Source organism: Thermobia domestica, chromosome 7 (genome assembly GCF_964235325.1).
Source record: "Thermobia domestica chromosome 7, izTheDome1.hap1.1, whole genome shotgun sequence".
Lineage (NCBI taxonomy): Eukaryota > Metazoa > Arthropoda > Insecta > Zygentoma > Lepismatidae > Thermobia > Thermobia domestica.
The window spans coordinates 20,732,287-20,758,404 of record NC_137460.1 but is presented as its reverse complement, the minus strand read 5'-3'; the positions used below and the strand labels follow the sequence as shown (position 1 = coordinate 20,758,404).

At 36.2% G+C, this 26,118-nt stretch overlaps 1 protein-coding gene across 1 annotated transcript in view; it reads right to left on the bottom strand.

The window, feature by feature from the left end:
* The window catches only part of LOC145689883 (GTPase-activating Rap/Ran-GAP domain-like protein 3), a 641,847-nt gene that overhangs the window by 29,329 nt on the left and 586,400 nt on the right, over positions 1-26,118 (bottom strand). Inside the window, exons 14-17 of the mRNA XM_081764181.1 lie at positions 20,114-20,293; positions 10,811-10,925; positions 9,418-9,516; positions 4,295-4,461 (exon numbers count right to left, since the gene is read on the bottom strand). Of these exons, the coding sequence (XP_081620307.1) occupies positions 4,295-4,461; positions 9,418-9,516; positions 10,811-10,925; positions 20,114-20,293 (561 nt within the window). The remainder of the gene's footprint in view (positions 1-4,294; positions 4,462-9,417; positions 9,517-10,810; positions 10,926-20,113; positions 20,294-26,118) is intronic.

Sequence of the window (26,118 nt, the reverse complement as noted above, 5' to 3'; positions counted from 1 at the left end):
GGTTTGAAGGCGTAAAAAAAAAAAATGTTCAAAATGGCCAATATTAGTATCGAATCCATAGTCTTCGGGATCGCTAAGCTGATTGGTAGTCAGTATGACATTTGTGCCCAAATTTAGGCAAGAACGGACATGGCAGCCAGTCTAAGAACTGACAGGAGCGACCCGAAATGCGTTGCTCTTCAATATTTATTTATTTCGCTAATTTCTTCACCTTCAGATAAGATATATTGCATAAACCTTGTCCTCCCCGTCGAAGAACAAGTATTTTAGCCAGTAATATAATAAAATAATGTTTGTGTGTGCATCTGTGGGTCTGCCATCAGCAGAAAGGAGTGATCCAGAATCACTAATTCTTGTACACAAATAGATCTCTACCAGATGAAGCCTGTGTGAAACCCTTTTTCGTATTTTCAGCTCGGGAGGTCAGAGTTGATGGTGAAAATGCATGCGAAAACATGCACATGTCTCACAGTTTTTGACAACACTTTAGGTGTATGCAATACCCATCACCTGATGGTTGTGCGGGATTACATAACAGCTCAGGATAATACGAGGGAATGGAGTAGGCATTTTTTTTCCTATCTTGTAATCGATGTTCTGATTTCAAATTCAACAACGACGGGGGCTTAGAGCTATTAATAATTATAATAATAATTTCGCATAATAATGAGTTTATAAACTTATTTTTCATATTTATAGTATAGACTAGTAAATGTCCCTACGTTACCACAGTCAATATTTTGCATTTTTCCCAGCTCTCTACGTCGTCCATATTGTATACATGTTAATGAACGATTGAACAGACAGTCCCAAACGCCAAATTTCAAGCAGTAAACTTGTTTAAGTTAACACCAACAACTGTGTTTTTTAAAGACGCGAAAATAATTTTAAGTCATCTTGTCGAGTGAATTTTTGTATTAAGTTGTATTTTTTTTTATGGCAAGAGGTATGATCCTTAGTATGTTAAGTTTAATAAATTATTCGGGCATTTCATAAGTTTGCATATGTCTAATTAGTACTTTCCCCCCACTGAAACAAAATATACGAGGAGAACTCAAAAAGTAAAGGGACTTTCGAGAAAAGGTAAATTTATTCTAATGATAGAAAACTGAAATATACAATATTTTTCTTCATAATCTCCTGCACTTCAACGCACTTTTACCAACGATCCACAAGTTTTTTGATTTCATTAAAAAAAAAAGTTTTCGGTTGCATCTGTAACCAATTTTGCATTGCATCAATGACTAGCTGATTATACACGTTTAAATTTCTGAACTTCTGGATGTTTCCAAAACCATGCTCGCAGCCTGACTTTTTGGTTCGTGATGATGTACCCAAGTTAAATCTACAGTAACGATTTGTTGTAAAAATCCATCTCCCTCGCGACGATAACGGGCCAAATGTTTATGAGAGATGTCCAACCTTTGTGCCTTATGCTGCGCTGACAATTCTTTCGGTACCCAACCTGCACACACTTTCCGGTTGTGTTTAACACCTTCTGCAAACTAGAAGCAAATCATTGCCTTCATTCCCTCCTTGATACAGATCGACATTGGAGCTGTCACGTTTAACGGTCTGCTATACTCCAATGTTTAACACGAGAATAAGAGTGACACGTTGCATATAAATGTTGCAGACGACACTAATTCAGCGCTGGATACTAGCAGTGTTACCAAATCCTAGTGCGAGAAATTGCCTAAGTCCCTTTACATTTTGACTTCTCCTCGTACATAAAATAATGAGTTGATTTTGAGTTTAACGTCCCGCTCAGCAGCGAGGCTATATGAGACGTGGACCTACTGATTAACGTGGAATTCGAACCACATGAGCTCCCGCCGGGAATCGAACCCAGAACTCCCACGCCAAAAGCGCGTGCGTTAAACCGAATGTCTCTAGCCGTTATTTACAATAGCAGTTTTCAAAACATTTTCAATTTTTATAATTATTAAAGTATTAATATTTATACGTTAAGTGTTAACTACTTCAAAATTATTACTGTTGTAAATTAATGTTACACAGTTGGGTAGGCCTTGGTTTGGAATTTTAAATTTGTTCCTTACTATTCTAGAATATTCTTTGTTTTTAATTGTGTATTTTCCTTTTTATTATTTTTTTACGTTCTGTTTGATAATCGCTGAAGTCGTTTCAAATAATTGTAATTATTTCTGTTCGAGTTTGATTAAGAAAAAACTATGTACACTCATGTCCAAAATTATTGTCACATGTCTATAAATATGTTGTTGTAGGAATTTAATTTGATAACGAATTCTCCCAATATTTCTTATAATGTTAGTATGTGTACAATCGCCAAAGACATGTGTGTGGCAAATTTCATGTCAAAAGAACAGTAAATAAGAACAATAAAACGAAAATAAAACTTTCTTGTCCATTTAGCAACATTTTGTTTCACTCGTTCTAATTTTCGTATTTATAATTCTTTTCCTATGAAATTTACCACAAATATACATTTCCCGATTATACACATAGTATCAGTATTAAAAGTACCCTGCAAAATCATTATCAAATCATAATCTTACAAGAAGACAGTTATAGATATGCGACAATCATTTTGGACATGAGTGTACATCTTTCACACTATCATCTTAATTTGTTTAGGAAATAAAATTTATATTCTGCGAACAAAAAGATGCACATCTGTCCAGATCCATCTCACTTACATTGAATTTATTCATGTTTTGCCAATTGGGGAATTTCCAAATATCAAATTTCGTACCTTTACGTCTACGGTTCAAAATTTATATTCCTTATTTTGCTACTAAGTTACCCATATTGAATTTATGCAAATGAAAGATTGATTTAGTTGTATGTCGTAATCCATAAAGCTCTGAAATGTCAGTCCTTTGAGTACATCTCATGGTTCAATCTTGCTCCCATTTTCGAAGTCCCAAAATTTTAACTTTAAAATTTACATAAAATGAATGAGTTCGAATACAAGTAGATCCATCGAATATTATCATGAATTTCTTATGTAGATACTAATAATAGTTCTAAAAGTAAAATATGGTGTAAAAACGCATGCCAATTTAGAATATCTAGAGCGCCATATTATGGCTACGAATAACTACAATCAGTGGCGAATTTAGCGGGGGCTATCGGGCTCAAGCCTACCCCCGAAATAAATTTGTTAGTACTTCGAATACCAACCACAACAATCCTTCTTACCATTTCTAAGAACTTCATTGACTTTCCATTTTCTTATACTCTTTGTTCAGAAATAATACTGTATTTGTCAAATTTCATTTTATGTAGAAACTGCATTCGTTTTTCTTTCTTTTGTGAATTCTACTCTTCTGTTTTTTCCTTAGTTGTTACTTTCTTTCGTTTCTCCTATCATACTTTCGACCGTTGTTAGTTGTGATTCAAATCGGCCGTTGTCAGTAACACCAAAACTAAGAGGAGCTGATAAGCGAAACTGTGTTTCACACCAACTTACACGAATATCAACATAATTGGACTTATAGCAAAGGAATATTTACATCGTTTAGTTATAAAGCAAGGTAAATATTTAAATTAAAGGAAATCAAGATGGGGGGAATAAGTGATCCAGGAAATTAGGTAGACCAAGAGGGTGCTTCCTTTTTCTACTATGAATAGAATAAAAGGTTAAATTCACTGCTAAATTTTTGTTCTGCAATTCTTGCCATTAAGACTTCCATGTATGCACAAATTAAAATATATTTAATTCTCAGGTGGGCAATTACCCTCTTCTTTCCCATGTTGTGCATAGTCCCCCGAAACAAAATCCTAAATACGCCACTGTCTACAATAAAACCTATTATATTGGCTACTCTGTAAACGATTTCTTTACATGAAACTTGCATTCTTCTATAAGGTATGTATTACTTATTATTCTGGTCCATACTTCTAACTTTGATCCGAATATAGGGCATCGAAGGCCTAGAGGCTGAGGCTATTTTGGTCATTATCATTTATATTGTCTTTGATAGCCTGCAGAGTATGCAGTTATTCGATAGCACGTGTTTGCATACAAATTTTGTTAAATTGTTTAATGGTTATGCCTCTCTTCATATGTATTACAGTAAGATGGTAGTAAAAGTTGATTTCATATACCGGTAAACTTATCTTCCCTATAAAGTACTTCAATTCCAACGTAAAACTTCCATTTTGTAGTCTATATATTCTCTATCTGCACCTAATATTTACTAAGCAACTATTCCTTCAATAGTTCTAAGCAAAATATTGAACGAATACTTTCTTGAGCCAGTAAAGAACTTCTGAAAATAGCGTTTTATGATAAAAAGTGTTGACTAACCATTCTGAGGTGCGATCCCCCTGGACGCGAAACAGCATATAAATGACAGCCTCTCGTTCGCTCCAATCGATGGTCTTTTAAGTCCTGTCGTCCTCGTGCAGGAGTTTCGCTGTTCCAGTCTCCATCAAAGTCCGACAGACGAAACACATGGATTTTACTGTCTCGCCCTGGAATAAGAAATGAAAGAAAACCTTAAAATCTAGAGGAAACTTCAGACAAACTCCACCAGATGTTAGTGACAGCATCAGTTTAGTTCTGTTAGCGTTTTCCAATAACTTTTTCTCGTTTTATTTCTTTGTTGAAAGGGAGTTTTGTTTTGTAGAAAGAAACTGTATAGGTTCCTTTTCCTTTTATGTGATCCCATAATACATTATATCATTATTTATAACCGATAATATTAATAAATTGAAAATAATATAGCGTCCCCTGTGGATAAGTTATACGGTTACAAACCATCTATAGGGTGGTCACAAAGTCCCGTTACCTCTTGATAAATGCTAACGTAAGTTTTTCCATTGTTTCAGAATGTGTGAACGATGGTTGATATTTCCAGTACAGTATTGAAAAATGTGTTTTTGCAAGTTGTTGGGTGCATGAGAGAAACCACACTGGTTTGTTCCTGTTTTGAAGGAGCACGTAATCAAAGAGATATGTTGGTTTCAGCATGATGGGGGCACCTGCCCATTATGCCCTCGCCGTACGGGAATATCTTACGGAAGACTTTCCTGGTCGTCGGATTGGTCGTGGTAGTCCGGATATGCCCGCACCACTTGCCTGGCCATCACGAAGTCCAGACCTGTAATAATGCGTTATGGGGGTTTATAAAGGGGTATCGTTGCACAAAATCGTTACGATAACACTGCTAAACTGACAGAAGCTGTGAAACAAGCTTTCACTCAAGTTATACCTGCAATGCTCCACAAAATGTGGTAAGAGAAGGTCAATAATTCAAATGAGCAATAGAAGGGGAGGAATAAGGAGAGTTAGCAAAGGAGGACTCGCACAAAACCTAGCTGTGTATTATCCTTTGTCATGAGAACGACGATCGACAGACTGATCCCTTGGACACTTAATGTTTTCTATCCCAATAAAACGTCTCGAAAGCAGTGTTGTTCATGTCATTCAGTTCTTTCCATGTAGTTATTCACGTACCTTAAGTGGTTTATGTTACTTATTTTCAGAGGTAACGGGATTTTGTGGCCACCCTGTATCAAGAGTTCCAAATAACTTGATTGCCATTTAAAACAGCAAAAACTGTCGTTATATTTACTTCTTTCCCATGAAGATACAGATTGATATCAAAATAATGGAAACACTTAAAAAATTAACTCAGTGACATACGTTAAGAGAGAGTTAAGGGCATTACTCTTAACCACTCCCTGAGCAAGATATTGACAGATAATAAAGATATATCACATTAAGGTAGCATACAAAAATTCAGAAATGATTTGAACTTGAGTTACCATCCCTTAATGAAATTTTAGTTCGTTACTGAAGTATCTTATCTTATTAATACGGCGTGGGACTACTGTTCGCCTGCACAGTAAGCCATGAATGTTTTCCAGAGGAATGTTATACTAATCCTCATGCAGTATCACTCAGTTCCGTCAGCGAGGATGGTGGAGGAATCTCTTCCGGAGTCTAGCTCTAGAACTGATTACTGGTGCTCAATAATATTGAAGTCTGTGAAGTGGGTAGGCTAACGTAGGTGCTGTACTTCGTCTTGATGTTCATGAAACCATGCCTCGACACCTCCGGCAATGTCCACTTGGAAGTCATTGGAAGTCATTGACCGATAACATCAAGAACCACAGAATACACATGGTTACTTAAAAAGAAAATCGTAATCGCTGGCAGTAAAACGTCCTGTGAGCGCAATCACAGCACTCACGAAATACAAAGAAATTATGGACAACAGGATCACAGAGCTACCCCATGTTTTACGGAGTATAAACATGTTTGGGCACCCGACATATATAATCATAATATGTTGCTGGAAGTAAGATGAAAGAGGACTCATTGAACGACATGATTCGTTTCCAATCATTGGCGGCACACTTTGCATGTTTTTGCTCAATATCCTTCGTTATGAGTTAAGTGTTGTTAGTGTTGATCGGAGGTTTGGACATTACCGCGAATACACAGGTTATGAAAGTCGTGTCGAACTGTCATCCCTTTCCGATGCCCAACGATTCCTGTCACAAATGGTTCTCCTTCGTCCACTATTCTTCTCCGCCGATGTTGTTTTCCCATGAGTTCTGTAGGCTGTCGTCACTTTAGACACTCTTCCTCGTGACACATCTATACTTGCTATAGTTAACCCGCGTACTCACAATTTGGACTCTTTGCAACTCATAGAAACCTCCCAGTTTGTATCGCCATTGTCTGTCCACTTCTGTGAGGGCATAGTGGGTCAGCGGTAGAGCTCTCACCTCTGGTGCATGGGGTCCCTGGTTCGATCCCCGGCAAGTAAGTTTGTGGTGGACAACATCGTGCTCGTTGTTTTTTTTAGTCCTCCCACTTCCTCATTCCACCAATTCTTCCATCATCATTCACTGCTTTAATCATCGTCTCCCTTAGCCTACCAGGCATAACCGTGGGACGTTAAAACTAAAAAAAAGACAAAGTCTGCCCACTTCAACTAACGTCCCCGTTCCACCTCGTCTCACGAAGTACAGATGATCATTTAACACACATGAGCAATGGACACAGACTGCACATTCATCTAAAGTGTTACCAACTTACACAACTTACGTGTTTCAAACTAGAGATGTTTCTATTATTTTGAGAACCATTTGCATACTATAATGAACTGGATTCTTTTAGGGTTTCTCCTTTCACTAATTAAGACAAATTATAATTTTATCTGTCACTATAGTCTTATCACGCCGACACAAAACACATAAGTAATCCAACTTTTATGTACGTAGGTATACTGTACTTTGTTTGGAACTCACCAAAAACAAATACTGTCGGAATAGTGCGGACGCTAGCCTGTGTCACGTACAGTTATATGAGTCCTCATTTTGACTGCTGGGTGTTGTTAATGGTGAAAAGAGTTAATTTCTTTTGGTCACGTGATCTGGTTCATGGTTGTTTAGTTGCCATATTGGATTTAAGACGGCGAATCATGAACCTCTTTAAACGCGCATAACTCGGCCATTTATGAACCGATTTTGAACATCTTTTTTTCCTTTGGACCCATGGAAACCTGAAGACTTTTCAAAGCAATGTACAGAGCGGCCCAAAAGTAGGTATACATTTCCGTACTGATCGGTCATGACATTTTATTTCATTTACTTATTGTTATCCGTACATATATTGACTTAGTTTCTCCCTTATCTGTTCTTAATTTATTTTCACTTGTACCTTAAGATCGAAACAAACCAAAGCAAATAAATTCATTATTTTAATAAATGTCATACTTCATCGATGCTACTCTGTATACCTACCTTTGGGCCCCCCTGTATTTTCCAGATGTGCTTCAGTGAAACTGTATGTCTCTATAGAAAATTAGAAATATTGTGCTGTGACTTTTGTAAATTTAAAAGTACTAGCAATCAATGCAATCAATGCAGGAACCCTCATAAATAATATTGTTTACGTCTTTATCTCTACTCTGAAAGATTTGCAAATATTCATTTTAATTTTTGGCACTATGTTATTAATTTGTATTAGTATTATCCACTACGACGTATTTGTTTAAAACTACATATGTTTTCTACTTCTTCTATTTGTAAAAATATTTTTTGCTCTTTGAATCCACTTTTTTCTAAAGCTTATATCTGAAAATACGTCATTGTTCCATTTTTTTCAAATTACACGGACATGGGCTAGCACCTAGACTAAAAGTAGTGGCACAAGTACATTTCCTATTTATGTATTAAAATGTAACGGGTTTTTATTTCTAACCTTTATCCGAAACTTCTGAGAATATCCTCGTTATAAATACTCGCACTCTGTAAGCGCCCGAAGAATGAAACTCCAAATAAATGCACTGAGTGAAAATACAGTGCAATCTCTATTTACTTCATTTTGTTTTTTAATTATAGGTTGGGATGCACAGTATCAACTTAAAATTCTGTTTAACTAAACGTACCAGGGTCATTTCATAAATACGTACGAAGTCATTGCTTAAGCTTTTATTGAGATCGGCGACACTTTTTTGGTCTTCGAGGAGATGGAATTCTCCACTCGTTGGATTGTGATTTCAACTCTGGCTCAAAGTCTGTGAGCCACGTTTCATCAATAGCAATAATGCGACGCAGAAAGTCCTCACCTTCAACGTTGAATCTTTGTTTCAGCACCGTTGCATTGTTCACACGTATCTGCTTCTGTTCAGCAGTCAAGAAGTAGGGGGATCCATTGGTCACAAATATTTCTCTTCTGTAATCCACTTGTCAGAATTCGGTATACTGAAGCAGATGGAATCTCTGTGACGTCAGAAAGTCCCTCACATGTCACACAGCCATCTTGTTCAAATACATCCGCCACAAGTTGCACACTTCTTTCATCGGTTAATGATTTCGGCCTTTTTTGGTCTTGCATCATCCTTTATGCTTACACGACCACTACAAAAACGGGTAGCCCAATCAGAAACTGTACCATGGTCCACTGTTGTCTCATCACAAACTTCACATAAGGGATTGTGAATTTCTGTAAGGTTTTTACCACGTATAGTTTCAATCTTTATGTACGACCTCTGGTTTTCAATAAACACGTTAGAGCTCGTCCAGTAATCTTCTCCGATCAACAAACAACATCCGAGACACCTACCGCCTCCATTTCCAACATTTGTCACAGCCACACTGTGTTCACTAGAGAACGCACAAGCACACGTCCTGCTGCCTCAAGACCTCAGCTTCAACTGACGAAATGTTTACCTCGATTTCATCATCCACTCCGCAGTGTTGCCGTAGTGTGCATGTTTTAAGAAATGACTCCTCGTAACTTTAACTATGGGCAAATTTAGGCCATACTACATCGCAGTTTCCACCACTACTTCATCTAACGATTCGCTTAGCTACATTCCAACACTATGCTACACAAAATACTTTAAAACTAGTTTAAGTTCCTTCTTTAAACGGGAACTATGCTATCGACTACAAATATATATTTATTACCTTTATCAGCCCTAAATAGCAAGATCCCGTGAGCTTCAACGACGTTCAGCTGCTTAACTCCAACAGTCTTATCAAATAATAAACGATGAGATAGGCCATCTGTGGAACAATCAAAACATTATCAGTCAAATCAGGTTACTAACTTCTTAATATAATTTGCTCATGCTAAATCACACCCTTCTTCTTTTAACGAATTAAAAAAAATCACAAATACATTAAAAAAAACAACTTAAATTATCGAAATTTACCTGTAACGATATTAGATTATAAGTATCAAAATTGTATCTGTAAAGGACTTTTTAAACGTAATATTTTAAGAAAAAACCTAATCAAGTTGATATCTTGCTGTACTTAGTCAATAAACAAGAAATAAGTAAACCTTAAATTAGCATTCACAAAAAAATCGAGTCAACAATAGTAGATCATAAACATTTAAAATCTAAATCAGATCGTATTTTTTTAAAATAAATAGTTCCATGCAAGGACGCCCATGTGCTTTCCAAGGGGGGACAAGTATAAGCGACGTTTCAAAAATAGTTTCAAATTTTGCTGTAACTAACGTAAAAATTCTCTTAGATTTTCGATATTCTGAAGTACCATTTCTTCTAGGGAGGGCGAGCGCCACACCTTGCCCCGCCGATGGGTGCCCTTCGTACCATGCTCACTTCTTATACATTGTAGTTGTTTTTACTTCGTAACAATCCATGGCAGTCTATGTCCGTAGCTAGGTGGTGGCCAGGGAGTTGATGACTCCTGGGACCATTCTCAGCCCTTGTGAAACTTCTCTGTTGATATGTTATGTATGAACGTAAGATGAACTGAAGTCAGCTTCTCTAAAGACGATCTTGGCTTCCCTGCCTTAGTGTTCTGGTTACAGTGCTGTAACAGGTATGTGTTCCTGGAGGAGGCTTAGGAGATCAAGCTTTCGCATCTATTTCCATATGCATAATTAAATATGACAGTTTTTAATACTATTTTAAATAAACATTTTAATTTTGTACCCTGCGAAACAAAATACTGGATTCACTACTATTATGCGTGGCAGCCGAAATGGCGTTTTACGTTTATCCCAGCTTACATATAGTATTTGCTTACAGCATCATTGCCAACTCTGAAATTTGATAATCTGATTCTGCTAGCATATTGTATATTCTTAGTAACGCAAGAAACTAATTCAAGTTGATATATTCATCCACTGAAAAGCAATTTTTTATTAGACATTTTGCGTCAAAGGCTTACTTCAAACGTGAACTCGGCTGCCGTCTACTATAGTATATTATAAAGAAATAATAATAATAACAATAATAATAATAATAATAATAATAATAATAATAATAATAATAATAATAATAATAATAATAATAATAATAATAATAAAAACAGGATACTATACCTTCTACGAGGTAAACTCCGCCTTCCGTGGCAATAATAAGACGATTTTCTCCCCAAGAATCTCCGCAGGTTATCTCTTGGCTAAAGTCAGGGTAAAAACAATGAGGCTCCCAGGGCTGAAAGAGATTAAATTTTATATATTTCTGTAACAATACTATTAACAGACTTGAAGAAATCGTAACAATACATTTTTACTTTTCGTGTTTTACAGTTAGTAGCACAGCAACACGTTGGTTCCATAAATTTCGTGCAGGTTGTAAAAATGTCGAAAAATCAAACAAAATCCGGTCGCCCCAGAATAAAAGATTCTGAGGTTTTAAGACACGCTATCGAGGAAAATCCATATACAATTGTGAATTCAACTTGTCATGTCCCAGTCTACTGTAGTACGTCACCTTTACGAACTCCGAGAAACAATCGGGCGCTGCCGCATTGTGTCACATGAGTTTATCTAAGGTCAGGCCCAGAGGAGAGTGAACGTGTGCCGACAACTGCTGCAAAATCCACGTGATGTGTTTTTCTGAAACGGGCTGTCAAATGTAACCAAAAACTTATGTCTTTTTTGAAATTTTGATGTCCAAAGGCAGTGCCTGAGCATGTGCCAACTTCCAGAACTGATCCTCAGAGAGAAGCGTTTCAAGCATAAAGTCATGTTATGTGTGTGGTGAGTAACTTACTCCGAGTTTGTTTCTAACGGTCGTACTATCAATGCCGATCTGAGTTCCGACAGTTTTAAGAGATGTATGCTGCATTACGCAAAAAATATCCTGCATTGATGAACTGAAAGTGCGCCCTGCTGCAACAGGATAACATAAAACTACACTCAGCTCGAAAAACGCAACAAAAAATGCAGGAACGTGATGGCATTGAATCAATGCCCACACGCCATATAGTACAGATCTTTCTCCATTGGATTATCACCCTTTTCGGTCCATAGCGCACTTCCTGAAAAATTAAAATGCTTCAGTAACCAACCAGCAGGTAAAAACAGCAGTCACTGACTTCTTTGCATCTAAGGTCAAGACATGGTATCGAGAAATTGGCAGGAAGGTGGCTGCAGACAGTCCAACACGAAGGTTATACTTTGAAATTTTCACCTGCTTACATTGTACTTAGTACATACAAGTACATTGTGTGCCAGAATATTACTCAACCTTGTAATTACACACACTACATAACTTTATTAACTACAGTAAATATGGGCTATGAGTTAGCAAATGGAATATGTTTCGACATGTATTTCGAACAACTCAACCCTCTTTGAAAATCCAGGAGTGGGCAATTCCACCCTCGTCCTTGTTTCATCCTGCGAAAGGCAACGTCCAACGCAGTTTAAAGTGCATGTTAGCCAGCCAGCATTTTGCAGTCATTTATCCAACAGTTCCGACATCATACTTCAAAGCGTAACGTTAACAATTCAGTTGGTTGGCAAATGGTCAGCAAAGTGGCTAATCACAACTTTCAGCCTACGTTGGCCAGTGGATTGCCTACCGTTCCTTACTATTGGGTCTATTGTTTGTACAGCTAGGAACTTCTTTTCACATAAATTTACGAATACTAGAGTTTGTAGTGGCGTTGTGAATACAAGGTATCTAGTACTGAGTGGACTGTTCGATCCTCGCTAGGGGACGGGAATTATATTCCCTTTCTACTCTCGTTCCGACGTAGCTCAAGGGTCCCTGGGGAAATCTGGGACGTTAAGGTAGACGAAGTGTGGCGCTGAGTACGAGGGGATTTCAAAAGTTTCCGCCCTGAGTCCGAAATATAGTACCACTAGTAATAAATCACTCACGGCATATAGTGCCATCTATGGAAGAAATAATGTATTAGTTTCAACTGTTTAGCTGTGTAGGTTCGTTGCCGGCCGTCATTTGAATCAGTCGCTTTGCGTTGAGTGTGCGTTTTGCATGGCAATGCTCCACCCCACACAGTTGTTGTCTAATTCTTTGCCAAGGTTACAGCTAACAGTGTTCGTAGTTTGATTTAAATTTCCATAACCTAGGGAAATTTTGTAGGTAAATTTAGCTAAAAGGGGAAAAAGGGAATTTGGCAATAAAACGTGAAAATCTAGGGAAAATCTCGCGATGAGTGATTGACCAATATAAACGCTTAAAATTTTTCTTTCTTCTTCACAAACAAACCAATACAATAGCCAGTGACGTACTTACGATTTTGTTTCGGGAAGGCTTTGCTAACTTTATTCTTGGAAATGGGAAAATACTGCAAGAAATTTCAGTCACTTTAAAATAGTAAATAAAATGTCGGGGATTTAAGCTCGGAATCCCCCCTTAAATACACCACTGACAATAGCAATAGTTTTCGGATTTAGATTTCTGGGCTTTCGGCATCAATTGCCATGTTAGCCATTCACGTTTGAGGGATGACATCCATCGGCGAGCACACTATCCGAGGAAAGGGAAGGAAAGGACCTATATGTTAGGTACCATCTCGGCATTAGCCTGGTGTGAATGAGGAAAATCCAGGAAAACTAATTCAGGGTGGCTGGCCTGAAAATGGTTTTTACACTTTTTCGACCGAGCCACTGGGAATCGAATCAGGGACCGCTCTGCAACAGTTTTCGTGTGCAAGTAGCATAATTTGCAGCAGTAGCGTAGCCAGGATATGTGTTTGGGGGGTCCAAGTGCTGTTATAGGCACATATAGAAAAATTACAAACATAAAAACATATAAACATAAAAATATATTAAAAAAATTACAAACATCAAAGTACCAAAGTACATTGCCGGACCTCTTTGGGGGGGCAGCCCCTCTGGGCCTCCCTTCCCTACGCCACTGACTTGCACCGATTGTTGGCTGGGTATAATTGTGTGTATCTTTTTGTAAAACAAAGAAATTGAAGGAAAAGTAAGAAGAGTAGAAACGAAAAATGCAAATGAATAAAACAAATGTGGTTGGCACTTCCTTCAATACAGATAAATTAATCTTATCACGTAATTTCCGTCTGAGGAGTTGGATATTCAACAAACTAGGGAAAATTTGATAAAGAAAGGGAAAAATTTTTTGTCCGTGGAGGGAAATTTTCTTAAGGAAACCTACGAACACTGCTGAAAGGATGGATGGGTGTTGAATCTCCTCAAAGCAACAGTCTTTCATTGCTTGCGCCATCTGAACTTTGTGGTTGGCAAACGCTGTATGCGTGGATTTTCTCTGAGTTTTCCCATTTGTGTCCTACTTTCATCATTCCTCTCCATTTCTTTTATTATTACCATCACCGTTTCTCTTTAACTCGTAGCATAATTGTAGAAAATTAAACTAGAAATGAAGTGAAATGAAATACTATAGTCCGCGTCACCCGAATTGGCGTGTGGCATCAGCCAATAAGCTCACAGTGCCCTGTTACGAAACCTTCAGGGAGGAATCAAATTATTTCTAATTGATTTTGTTCGTATTTCTGGGCAATTATGAATGAATGATTAGATTCCTCCCTGAAGGTTTAATAACAGGGCACTGCGAGCTTATTGGCTGATGCCCCACGCTAATTCGGGTGACGTGGACTATAGAACTTTGGTCTGCTGTAGTCTATCCCGAATGAAGAGTGCACTTTATGTTAACTTGCAAACTCTTAAAAAAATATATATATTTTTATACGAACGGAACAAAGAATATTAATATAATAACTTTTAGATATTATTAAGAAGAGGAAGAGAAACTGGTTGGGACATTGCCTAAGAAGAAATTGTATCATGAGGGACGTCCTAGAGGGTATGGTGGCGGGAAAGAGAGGGAGGAGGCGGGGGAGACTACAATTAATGGATTATATAAAAACAGAAAGATCATACGTGAAGACGAAGAGGTTAGCGGAGGACCGTGGAGCATGGAAGCTCCTCAGCTGTGGCAAGTGACCTGCCAGTAAGGGCAGAATACCTATGATGATGATGAACTAATGATTAGAAATTTTATTTAATGCTTTCAACTATTAAAACAGATATTAGAAAACAGTCCTATCTTGAATCCCATGGCACACAGTTTAACAATATTATTGACTATAATATAGCATAGAGAAAGGATATAGTATAAAGAGGTTTCCCGCTGAAACTAAATCACTTGACTAGAGACTGTGGCGCCGTCACTCAAAGTAGTTCTCATAGCACGAACTACTAAAAACAAGAACCAATCGAATCATTCAGAGCGCATGGGTTAGAATACAGTAGCGAATGATACAATTTAGATACTGCCAGGAGGCATTTTTGCCGATCCCAAAGGTTTCAGTGTTCGTGCGTTACCCTACTTAGCTGTACAGGTTGACTGCCATGAACATCATATGTGGTGCTCACCTTATTTTTCTGTGGGGCCATGAGCACCATATATGATGCTTATGCTCGATATCACAAATTACTAACCTATTCAGGTTCTTGAGCATCATATGAGACCATGAGCACAACATATGATGCTCGGCTCCCATTCGTACATTTTCGGGAGAAGCAAAATATCGCGACAAAAATGTGATATGACTATCCATAATTGAGCCAAAGGTAAGAAGAAATTTATGGCCTTCTGGGAGCAGTATCCTCAAATCACCTTCGCAGTCAACCTGTTAAATTGGTCATGTAAAATGTGCAGAAACATTTGGGCAAGTTTTAATTTGCCCATTTGATATCGAGAACAGAACCCAACCAACCCCTGTGGAGTTTCTAACTAGTTCCTCCCCCTCCTCCTCCTCCTTCTTCTACTACTACTACTACTCGGTAAATCACTTTTTTGAGTATTATTTTTAATCTTATTTTATTGAAAAAAGTATTATGAAAAATTAAAAAATATATAAAAAAACTTTCCTTGGAGCGGGTTCGAACCCACGCCAAAAGTCACATTCATTACTAGCCCATTCACTACTACTCATTTTTTGTAAAAAAAAAAGAAACAATTTTATTAACAATTTATACGCATTTACAAAACAATAAAATTACATAAAATAAATCTACGAGATCCGACAGCATCTGATGTTTGTTTTCTTCTATATGTATATGGCATGAGTTTTGATGTCTTATCTGTACTGGCCAGTAAGATCAGAGAATACCTGAAACGTTTGGGATCCGCAAATATCTAATTAGTTTCAATTGGAATGTATAGGGAGTTGTGCATCAGTGATAATACAAAATGCAGCTTCTTTCGTTTGTAAATACATGCACGATTATATCTTCTAAAATTTGTCTCTACATTTTAAACTCGAATTAAAAATAATACAAAACAAAACAAGTAAAGGTTTAAAATTTAATATGCTACCAAATATTCCTGTTGTAAGTATAAGCTTTTAAAATAGCTAGCGTGATCCAACCAACTATTAATTGAATCTGGCCGAATATTACCGTTTTTTCTTTCATTGCTTCATGACATTATATCATTAGTATTTTAATAATTGTCAGAGAACATTACAAAGCATTGTCCCACAATAAATGGGAGAAAATTGTCCACCATTTTTTAAAAATGTTAATCATATTAGTATCTATTAATGGAGCTTAATTGTAGCACGCGGATAATTTAATAAGGAGTATGTTTAGCACAAGGGGTCCAGCAGCACGCAAAAAACACAAAATTTACAGGAGAAATGAATGATGCAAGTACTTAGACGTAACGTAACCAAATCTAACCTAACCTAACACAAACTAACCTAATCTAACCTGAGCTAACCTAAACTTACCTAATATTATAGAAATAAGCGAAATCCTATCATTTTTTGGAAAATTATGCGGGACCCCTACACTAATTTAACATAAACTAATCCAGCCTAAACTAAACTAAACTAACCTAAGCTAGCCTAAACTAACATAACCTACTCTAAACTAATCGAATGCGAATAGAAATTACCAAAATTGTAACATTTTTTAGGGAAAAGAGCTGGACCCCTTCTGCTAAACATAGGCCTTTAATAATTCTCTTTACAAATCTGTTAGGAATAAAGTGGATTATGTTTCATATAATGGTAAGTTTTTTTTTAATATATAAATACAATTATGTAACAGTGAAAAGGTCAACGTTGTATCCAGTTTAGTGATAAATTAAAATGTCATACTACAAAGAAATCAGAGTAGATTGTTTCTTCCCACTGTCCACTTTGAAGGAGTAGTAACGTATATCCTCTTATTATTATTTTCATTTACGTAGGAAACAAAATCAAATATGTAGTATGTAATATCAAATACATATTCTCTGTCGGAACACACTGATAAAATTTTCTATATTTTCTTGCTTGTCACGTCCCCTTACAAGTTCTAGCCCAAGACGCCCAAACTGCCAGAAACGCGATTAAAATAATAATAATAATAATAATAATAATAATAATAATAATAATAATAATAATAATAATAATAATAATAATAATAATAATAATAATAATAATAATAATTTAATCTTTCTGAAACTTAGTACTCCATCATTAGGATTGTTGTTTTTGAATTTGACACTATTATTTGTTGCAAAATCAAAATTGCGGATTTTACATTATTTTAAAAAAAATAACATGGTGGATCCAATATGTCCTACTTAATTCTACTTCAAGAAAAAAATTAAAACCAAGAGATGGAGAAACGCAAAAATATTAAAGGAAATGGATGTAGCACAAGTGAAAGGAAAAAACGGAGCAAAGAAAAAGTCAAAAGGATACAGGAAAAAACAAAAATGATAAAAACTGATGGTAGTCACAAAAGTTAAGGTGAGTAGTTTTTTTCTTTTTTTCAATACAAAGTTCGGAAGGAAGTAAGAAATTCTGAAACATGCAAATTGATATACAAACGTGTTTTACCTCCAATTACATTGCAAAAAGTTACAAAAACAATTACAATTATGCGTAAAGAGCAGAAACACACCTTAAGTCCTTCAGAGAAATCTCCCAAAGAATCCATCAGACACAGCAAACGATATGAAAGGCCCCGAATACCCGTGACTTTATGATAAGTGAATCTTCTAATTTCACGGCTTACTGCTATGATAATGCTTGAAAGCGTGTTCTACGCAATAGTTTCTTCAGTTTTGATATGAGGTCGAAATCGCAATGTGATAGGCTGGGGACTATACTGCATGATTCAGTACCTTACGATCTCTATCGCGAAAGAAGATTCTATACACACGCTGCCGTATGTGCTGCTGCGTTGTCATGGAAGAATGAGTGCATTATGTAAAAGTTCAAAGCGTTTCTTCCGAACAACGCTGCGGATTGCGATGAAAATTCTTTCTGCGCCTGCGTCGCGAACTACGATTACGCCATTTTGCCTATTTCAGTTCTGGTTGTTAGGCGTTGGACAAAAATTAATCAGTTGTAACAATTTATGAATGGAAATTACGTCGAAGGACTCTAGATGCCATTCGTATGTGTTTCTGAGCTTTACGCATAGTTGTAATTGAAATGGTTTGTAATGTTCTAATTCAATGTAAGGAGCGATTTGTTGCACCCATGTTTGTCATGCTATGTACTGGTGTGGATATATGTATTCAGCCAAACTACCTACATGTAACGTTTAGATATATATACTGACGTTCCATTTACTTTTTTCAGAATTTCTTGCTTCGTTCCCATTTTTGTAATAAAGATTAGTTGCCATTACTTTTGCGGTGACCCTCGATATGTAAAATTGTCCATCTAATTAATCGTAGGGGCCGCGGTGGTTCAATGGTTCACCTTTGGTGTGTGGGGTTCCTGGTTCGATCCCAACTCGCAACAAGTGAGCTTTGTTGTGGACAAATACTGTGTGGGTGGGTTTTCTCATGATTCTTCCATTTCCTCCCACTTTCTTCATTTCATCCATTTCTCATTATCACCGTTTCCTTTATCTTACACGGTTAACAATCGGACGTAAAACTAAAAGATTTCACTAATTAGGCGTACTGTATAAATTTTGTCTCTCTTTTTCACACTTTTTTTTTTTTTTTTTTTTAAATTGGAGTTGTGCTCTGAACGTTCTATGTATGAAGTGGGGCGTTGTGATGTCATGTGGACTCTAGGAGAAGAGGAAAATGAACGAAGAGTGAAAGCCTGCTAAATGTGGTGCTATATAAAAATGTTCAAAATTAAATGGGTGAATAAAATATTAAGCGAAAGTGTGTTGGAAACGGTACAAGAAGAAAAGTAGTACACTGAAAACTGGTTCAAAGAGAAGATATGATGATTGATCATATTATTAGACGTGAAGGAATCATGCTGTTAGTTATAAAGAAGGAAAATCCCTTGAGGAAGGCCGGGATTGAAATACAGTGTGTCCAGATGCAAATACACCAATAAGAAATTTGAAAATGAAATGAAATGAAATCTTTTAGTTTTACGTCCCACGATTATGCCAGTTAGGCTAAAGGAGACGGTGATGATGAGAATGAATGAAATGGTGGAATGAAGAAAGTGGTAGGAAACGGGAGAACCCCGAAAAATCCCACGAGCACGGTGTTTGTCCACCACAGAGTCTACATGGCGTGGGCTATGATTGAACCAAGGACCCCAAGCACCGGAGGTGAACGCTCTACCACTGAACAAGTAAAAAATTTGAATAACTCGAGAGCCAATAATGATAGAATCTTCCAGTTTTGATTTCCGGAAAGGGGAAAGAATAGAATTTTATGTCCAGAAGAAAACAATTACTCAACTTACCTCAGTATACTTCCACGTGTGGTCCTTTTGTTCCTCGGCAAACATCATGGCGGTACTGAACCTCCCTCCAGGTATTGTGTAACATTTGAGGTGTCACGGATCCACAAGCACCGATAATTCTTTGTCTTAGATCATCCAAATTTTGAAATTGAGTCTGGTACATAAAAGTCATCACGTACCCCCCAAAGAAAAAAGTCCAGGGAGTTAAGTCAGGCTATCTCGGGTGCCATTGAATGGGACTTCGGCCATACAGAAATTCTCTCACGCAACGGATATGATGGAATTCCAAGAATTGTTTCCGCCATCTAACAATAGAATGATGGACTGGTAGTTCGTGTACGTATCGTTGTATAAATCTCCTCTATACGGTTACAGGGAACTTGAATTCTGCGAACTAAAAACAGCACTCCACTTTCTCACGAACAGTAAAGGATACTATTTTCCTTACGAGTAATGTGCATGCGTGAAATCTTGTAACGTTCAATTGTCTGCTATACATATAGTTCCGAAAAACAAAACCGCACGATTCTATCACTATTGGTTCTCGAGTTATTCAAATTTTATTGGTATATTTTCATCCGGATACACTGTATATGAACCACATTACAGAAGATATAGGTTAGAGAAGATACATGGAGCATTTCCAAGTAAAGAAAGAAAAAGATAGGCTTATTTTACGTGTAGAAACAACTAGTAAGTCATAGATTCTACTTACAGCTCTTTTGAATAGTCCCGTAGTGGCTAGGCTCGTGGGTGCATCTCCTTTTACAATGGTATCGAGCTTCAGAGCTTGTCCTATCCTCACAAACTCCACCTGCCGAGCTTCCTCCTTCCGCCGGGAGCCGCGCGGGGGATCAGGAAGGACATCACTGAACGCTCGTCGATTCAGCATTGTCTGAAGAACGAAATAAGGATATACATATTACAAAAGAAGCAAAATTTAAACAATGTCTTTTTTTCTATTAAATATTACAATATTAAAAATATAATTTATCAGGATCGATACACGCTCTTTTTTTGTACCGGGAAAGTACAGCCGTGTTCCCCAATAAACCTCAGAAAACCTGGCATGGTGGAGCACTTTGCTAGGAAATTATTTATATTCAAATAATACTGCTTTAAAAAAGGAAAGTACACTACTCAGAAATTTTTGTTGGGAGGTTTGATTGGAGGAGTTCCGGGGCAAACGGACCTCCGTCAATGCGCCCTGGTGCAGTCAAAAAGGGTTAAAAGTTAAATTAAAGGCACATGATTAAAAGTTTTTTTTTTCTTTTTTTATAGAGCAGCGGCGTAAGAGCAAAACGACATAGGGCCGAAACAGGTTTCTGAGCTGAATTGTCTGTCGTATAGCGTTTTGGTCCTGTGCCGCATCCCCGTCACTAAAACACATGTATATTATTTAAAGAGTTGCGAAGGTATATGGACCCGGCGGACCAATCGTGAGTGCGTCCTTAGTACGTGTTTCAGTAAATGGCCTATGTTTAGCAGAAGGGGTCCAGTTCTTTTCTCTAAAAAAATGTTACAATTTTGGTAATTTCTGTTCACAATCGCTTAGTTTAGGGTAGGGTTGGTCAGTTTAAGTTAGGTTAGGCTAGTTTAGGTTACGTTAGGTTAGTTTAGTTTATGTTATATTAGTGTAGGAGTCCCGCATAATTTTCCAAAAAATGATAGAATTTCGCTTATTTCTACCAATATTACGTTGGTTTAGGCTACTTCAGGTTAGCTTACGTTAGTTTATGTTAGATTAGGTTAGATTTGGTTACGTTATGTTACGTCTAAGTACTTGTATCACTCATTTCTCCTGTAAATTTAGTGTTTTTACGTGTTTCTGGACCCCTTGTACTAAACATACCCCCAGTAAATTTTAAACCCTTAGAGACCAGTGTTTCTTCTCTTTTTAATTAATTGCAGTACATTTTATATTACCAAACTATGCAAAGAGGAGAAAGAAGGTATGTTCGCCCGCGGACAGGTATCACAAGATTTTTTAAATGGATTCGTATTCCAAAAATAGGCTTTATCTCATGATTTAATGTTTTTCGTTCTTCATCAGTGGCTTTTTTTTTAAAACATTATACCTTGTATACGTTCTATAGAACTTCTAATCCTGACCAAACTTACGATAACGTACACCATAACTTGCTTAGCACGTATTAAAAAATATTTTCCTGTGCAGACCTTTGGGTCTTGTGTTATAAGTCACTAATATTGAAATTTAGATTGCGACAAATTTTTGTATATATTAACTGAAATAGTTGTCCTTCGCATTTTTAAAATATTTTTTAAACATTATAGCGGTACTATATAATGTAGGAGGTGTAAGAGGTATGAAATAGTTATCTTTGTTTTAACCGACTTCATCTGACTAGGACCTGGCACCGTGGTGATCGTTTAACGGGGAGTTCTATTGTATTATTTTAGTTTTTTTTAAAAAATCACATTTATAAATCTAGACTTTGTGTTAAAAACAAACTCACAAAAGCTTGAAATTCACATATTATTATTATTATTATTATTATTATTATTATTATTATTATTATTATTATTATTATTATTATTATTATTATTACTTTGGAGTTATAAGAAAATCAAATATGAAGAAAAACAAACAAAAAATCTAAGAATTTTTAAATTCAACAAATGAGAACTTCAGAAAAAAAAAACACAACTGAACGCAGAACTTTAGTAAAAATAGAAAGGGGAGAGAAAAAAAGATTAATTGAAAAAAAAGGTATTCTTTCTGGTAACATTGTTTCCATTACTTTTTCTCAGGACAGTCGACAGAGGTAAAAACTTTTCAATTTTGTAGTGACATATGCGGTCTACCAACGTCACAAGCAGATGTTGGAAGCATTGAGCAAAACCATTTTTCTTACAAATAGAAATTTCTGGAAACAAATTACTGTAAATAAAAAAAAGTTGAAAATCAATAACTGTATACATGTATGTGTGAGTGTGTCTTGTCTCTGAATTAGTAATTCTTTTATTATTTCTTTAAATGTATCTTTTTTACTAACTTATATTGGAATACTGAATCTCAAGCCGAGCAGTGTCCATCACGAAATAAAAGCGAATCTCGTAAGAAGCCATTTTGATCTACGTATGCTCAGTATTTTAATACAGAAGAATTAAATCCATTTCAGGCAAACTAAAATTACGGAATAAGCACTAATGTAATCTCTCTTTCTATCAAATTGTATCCTTTGATTCAAGTGAAGTCATCACATAACGAGAGTCAAATATATCCACAAATAATTGGTCAGTTTATGGGAAAAAAATTTAAGCCTTCTACACAGAGATAAATTTATTTGAGACATATCAAGATGGTGGAATAAATACTAATATATTCTCCATGTTTCTAATTCTATCGTTTCATTCAAGTGAAGGTCGTCATGTGACGAAAGTGAAACATATCCGCAGATAATAAGCTCTGTTGGTCTGTTTATGGACAAATAATCTCAGCCTGCTATATAGAGTTAAATTTATTTCAGGCAGAGTAAGATGGCGGAATGAACACTAATGTAATCTCTATGTTTGTAATTCTATCGTTTCATTTAGAGTGAAGGTCGTCATGTGATGTGACGAAAGTGAAACACATTTGCAGCTAATGAGAAGCTATATTGGTCTGTTTATGAAAAAAAGTATTCACAGCCTTTTTTACACAGAATTAGATCTATTTCATGCAGACGAAGATGGCGGAACAGACATTAATTTAACCTGTATGCACTAAATTTTATTGGTTCAAGTTAGTAGTATTATAGAGACAAGTAGAGGATTCTTATCTGCAAAGGTTATCCAGATAGCTAAAAAAAATTTAAAAATGTATGACAAATAACCAAATGCAAAAAGAATGCAAAATGTTTTTGCTTCTGAGGGCGAGGTAGACTGTAGAAAATTTGCTGTAAAAAAATAAAAAATCCGGATGTTGGAAAATATAAAAGATGAGATGAAACATATAAGAATCGATATTTGACACGTACTGAACAAAATGATGCACTTACGAGTAAATTCGCATGTGTAGTTTTCGTAAAAAAAAAAAAAAAAAAAAAAACTAATTTTTATGGCTCCAAAAAGTATGTTGTTTCTTCCTAGTAATAACCATAGCTTCTTTTTTTATTGTGTTGGAGCATATCATTTACTTATGTGCTGCATATGTAAAAAAAAAAAAGTACATTTAGGTAGCAGACGAGGGCGCCCATGTTGCGGTTTCCAAGGGGGGGCAAGTATAAGCGACGTTTCAAATATAGGTTCAAATTTTGCTGTACTTAATATAAAAATTCTGTTGGGTTTTCGATATTCTGAAGTACAATTTCCTTTGAGGGGGGCGAGCGCCCCACCTTGCCCCCCGCTGATGGGAGCCCTTGGCACCAGATTAACTTCTTGCAACAGTGACGCAAAAACATTTCCATTATTACGCTGTTGTCCCCCTCAAAAGCCGGGGAAAAGCTCCATCTCCAAAAAAGCTGGTTTCCTTTTTTTAAATTTCTAAATGTAATCCACTAATACATTAATTCAGTAGTCACAGATCTGCTTTTGAATATTGAATACAAATCCATTTACATCTTTTCGTTTCACTTACTCATCTAACATTATACAATTCGATAATGTCAACACAGTGATGGAAGCAGGATTCCTTACTTGGCATTTTCCATTAATTTTTAAAAACTACCTTCATCATTTTTTTTGGAAGGGGCGGGGTGAAGGGCAGATGAGATGAGAGAGACATTGGATAATTATATTTAGTTCCCTATCAATGTGAACCTCTCCTGTCATCTGCTTAATAAGTGGAGTCTCATTTTTATAGCTATTTGAATACAGAAGAGAGTGTATGGTGTATATTTTATAACAGCTGTGAAAAGTGCTTCAATTTGTTATATATGAGAAACGTGGTGGTGAGTGCTGAATAAAATTTTTACTGTAAGGGGAATTTCATTATGTAGCTACACTCCACTTTTATGACCTGATTTTTTTTAATTGAAATAAAAGTAGAGTGGATTAATCTGCAAATTTTATTATCAATGTTCAACACGACAAATTTTGATAGACAGACACCTGATTTTAATGGAATAATGTCATGGAAACAAGAAGGGGTGGAGGAGGGCTTTACATAGCAAACTAGAACGTGGGATTCTACAAACCTAAAAAAGAAAAAAAAGTGAAACAACGGTAGAGATTGTAATTCCATACTCTGGAGCAGTAGCGTCAGTGAGAACGCCAGCTTTAATTTCTTGGAGGGGGAGGGGAGAGGCAAAGACATTTTTTTGGGGGGAAGCTATTTTTATGTTTCTTAATCTGCATTATAATACAACATGTCTGGGGCAGGCCCTTAGCTACGAGGGGAGGGGGCACACGTCCCCCCAATATGTAGTCGTGTTCCCCAAGTGAAAGATCAGCACAAATTGCAGGATATGTTTTATATCAGGTTTATTACTTTAGAAATCATCGATCAGTGCTAGTTTTCTCATTTAGGCAAATAGGGCAAAGGTTGAAGTAATGGGTGAGTGATGGAGCACCAAAACACCAAAATTTAAATAAGAAGGACTTTAAACCTAGTCTTAACATTATTCAGTGATATTAACACTAGGGATGGTTTGACTGACAAATGTTTTAGAATAAATTCTATCATGTATTCAGTATTATTCTGAATTAAAATCACTTTATATTTTGTTCAGTTGTCCCTTCAAATTTTACTAGGTTATACCGAACATTGAATTCTTCTAGGAGATGCATCATACCATATTTTAATAATACTTCTTATGTAAGAAAATTCCAGTCTACTTGGGCCTTCCAATGGTATGAAGACAAGCTAATTTAGTGACCAGTTGCAGTCTTTAATTGCGTACATATTCATGTCATACACTAAAATGACCTTTCAATTTTGCAAATACCAACAGGACATTTAATATGGCATCTAGATTAGGGTGGATCGAAAAAAACTTTTGTTTAGTTTCCGAGTTGCTATACCGCGGAAAAGTTGTGGTTAGTGATGACTTGAAAAATAAAAAAAGAAGTGTCGAAATCGGTTAATATCTTCCGATCGCGCAAAGCGTCTGAAAAATTTTAAAAAACATGAAAAAAACAATTTTCTCGTACTCTTTATTAAAATAAAATACTCTCGTATTTTTTACGCTATAGTGATAAAACGTTACAACATGCCTTATTTAATAATAAAAACAGTTGTTTTATGATTTTAGAGAATATCTTCCGATCGCCCAAAGCCCATGAAGTTTAAGAAAAATGTCTGTTGTTCGTATTAAAAAAAAAAATCAAAAATTATAAACAGCGATATTTTTAATGCCTTATAGTGCTGATGTAATAACATGCGTTCTAATATGTTTTATAATGTTTAATGTTTTAATGAGAGAGTTCCAAGGTTATGACATATAATTTCCAAAGCTAACACAAATGTGCAGCTCTTCACTTGTTTTTATATATAAAAACAACCCAGAGGAGGAGGCTGCACTTCGAGTTCCACCCACACTCTTCCCATCCACCCAACCATAAAAGGTGTGTACTATTTACAATATTTACATATTTAAATTTGTTTTTCTTTTTTGAAAGACTTACAAAATTGAGGCGATTTTATAGTCAGATTTTGTTCTGAACTCAGGCATCAAAGATCTGGATTTCAACGTTGCTCTGATGTAGCCATCTCTTGATTTGAATCCGCATACTTTGAGCGAAACTTCTGTAACTAGCTTCACGCATCGCTCCACGGCT